The sequence below is a fragment of the Palaemon carinicauda genome, chromosome 32, assembly GCF_036898095.1.
Source record: "Palaemon carinicauda isolate YSFRI2023 chromosome 32, ASM3689809v2, whole genome shotgun sequence".
In the NCBI taxonomy this organism is placed as follows: Eukaryota; Metazoa; Arthropoda; class Malacostraca; order Decapoda; family Palaemonidae; genus Palaemon; species Palaemon carinicauda.
The window spans coordinates 35,366,206-35,368,705 of record NC_090756.1 but is presented as its reverse complement, the minus strand read 5'-3'; the positions used below and the strand labels follow the sequence as shown (position 1 = coordinate 35,368,705).

Sequence of the window (2,500 nt, the reverse complement as noted above, 5' to 3'; positions counted from 1 at the left end):
ACATGATGCAGGAACGGCATGCAATTTTTGGTAAACACGGGTGCTTGTCATTCTCTTTTGCCAAGAATTACTTATTGCATGAAGTCAGGATCAGACTTCTTAATCTCTTTGAAGTTCATCAAATAACGTTTTATCAAAAACTTAAATTTTCTTAAGATTGGCAAATTTTTCTCCTGAGGGTTTATTGAAATTTGCGGTTATTGCAATTTACGGTTCTTTGATGTGTGCAGAAATATACTCTTCATTTTCATCTTGTGCAAGGAAAGGAAAAAGAAATTTCAATTGTTATCTTTGCAAACGAAACATATTTTTAATTTTCATATTTTACAAAAAGGAAAAAAGATATTTTTATTTTCATCTCTTGGAAAAAATAAAATTTTAATTTGTATCTTTTGCAAAAAAAGACATTCTCATTTTCTTCGGGCCGAAAAAAAATCATATTGCTGAAAAAAAATCTTTAATTTCATTTGGCAAAATAAAGATAACTTTATTATTTATTTTTGCAAGAAAAAAATATTTTGCCCAAAAATGCTCATTGTTTTTGCAAAAATGAAATTATCATTTTGTAAATCAGTTAATATTTTCTTTTGCAAAGGAATAATACACACGCACACACAAATATATATATATATATATATATATATATATATATATATATATATATAGATATATATAATATATATATATATATATAAATATAAATTATATATATAATATATATATACTATATATATATATATATATAATATATATATATATAATATATATATATATGTAATATTTCTTATGGACCTGGCTGGAGTTTCTGCTAGTTAAGGATAAAAGCAACACCATTGAAACAATTAAATAAAATTAATATTATTACTGTTGTTATTGATGTTGTTGTTGTTGTTGTTGTAGTAACATAATTTCATTATTCATTCTGGACATCGCTGGAATTTCTACTAAGTGAGGATAAAAGCCTCACCTTCATTGAAACAATAAATACCATTAGATATTAGCAATGGAGAAAATTTATTCAATTTTGCTCTAATAAAAAAACAAGATTTATAAGTATTAACCAAAATTTACTTTTTGTTTTATTACTAAAGAGATTTATTCCCAAGATCGAACATTCCCATCCACCCATTCCCGTATTCCAGTATTCCCAGCACAAACTCATTCTTACGTAGGGCCCCTATTCTGATTGTAGCATCCGACCAATCATCCTTTCACTAACAGCTAGTGAAAGGATCACTTCATCAAGCAGTTATAACAGCAGTTATAACATCGATTAACTGAAATATTCGGTCCCCCTGCCCTTAGATTCTATTCAAGTGTTTGGCGAGTCCCATAAATTGAACTGTGCCTTCTTTATTATTCTTTTTGTTTATTGAGACAACACCTGAAACTAAGCACCGCTCGACAGCTGAAGACTACCATCGTGTGTCTACAATGGCAGCAAGGGGTTCTTCCCCTATCGCCACCTCCTCCCCTCGAACTAAAGTGGAGAAAGGAAGGATTAAAAAACCCAAGAGGTCTCACCTTGAAACTTACCAAAGTCTCCTGCAACGGAACCAATCCTAGGAACCTCTAGAGACCATCCAGGACAGACCTCAAATCGCCCACCAGCGGCTCAAGAAGAAGTGGACACCGATAATAACCCCACTCAACAGCCACCTTCACAGCAAGCTACAGATGACACTAAGTTTAGGCCTACTCCAGGACCTTGCATTACATCTTATGCTGCTATTGTCGCCATGGAAGCCAGCAATCTTCACTTTAACATGACTATACGTCCCAACAGCAGGGGACAGCTAGTCATTACAGCCAAAGATCAGCCTACCAACACCTTCCATGAGCAGCAGGATAATGTGCTCAAGCTTGACATTAGCGAAACGCCCACCACTATCATCATAGTGTATGACCTCGACCTTCCACTTTGAACCTGTGCTCCATCATCTTCCATCATCACTTTCAAGAGATGTGAAGGAAGGCCGGAGGGAGATCCATAAGTTGGAGGTGGTCTTCAAAGGATCTCGTTCTCCTCAACTCTCCGTCCGCCTTTGGGGCACCTTCCGCACCGATGAGTACATCAAAGAACTGCTAAGATGCTTCCGATGTCAGAAGTTTGGCCACCACAAAAGACGCTGCACAGGTTCGGAGTTTTGTGGAGTTTACAGCAGCAGACAGCACCCTACTGCCCACTGCATTGCTAGGACCAAGGAACGACACAAAACCACTGGCCACTGCCCAAACTGTGGAGGATCTCAACATGCTTGGCATGATAGATGTCCCCACAGACTTCAGCGTATCGCAGACGGCCAGGAGACCGCCAATACAACATCTACCCACGTCAGCCACGTCGAACGCACCACCTCCAATCAACCACAACCCTCCACCATCCAACCGCACCTCCCAACCAAATACTAATCCCTCCAGACATGCCATTCCTGAACTTCCCTCTCCTCCAGCTCCCCCACACCTTCTAGCGCCTAAACCTCAACGTCCTCCCAGACCT

General features: G+C 37.8%; 1 protein-coding gene across 1 annotated transcript in view; it reads left to right on the top strand.

Moving 5' to 3' along the window:
• The window catches only part of LOC137625573 (uncharacterized), a 6,106-nt gene that overhangs the window by 3,513 nt on the left and 93 nt on the right, over window positions 1-2,500 (top strand). The window contains exons 3-4 of the mRNA XM_068356484.1: window positions 1,542-1,900; window positions 2,107-2,500. The exon at window positions 2,107-2,500 is cut by the window's right edge and continues 93 nt beyond it. Coding sequence (XP_068212585.1) covers window positions 1,542-1,900; window positions 2,107-2,500 — 753 coding nt within the window. The remainder of the gene's footprint in view (window positions 1-1,541; window positions 1,901-2,106) is intronic.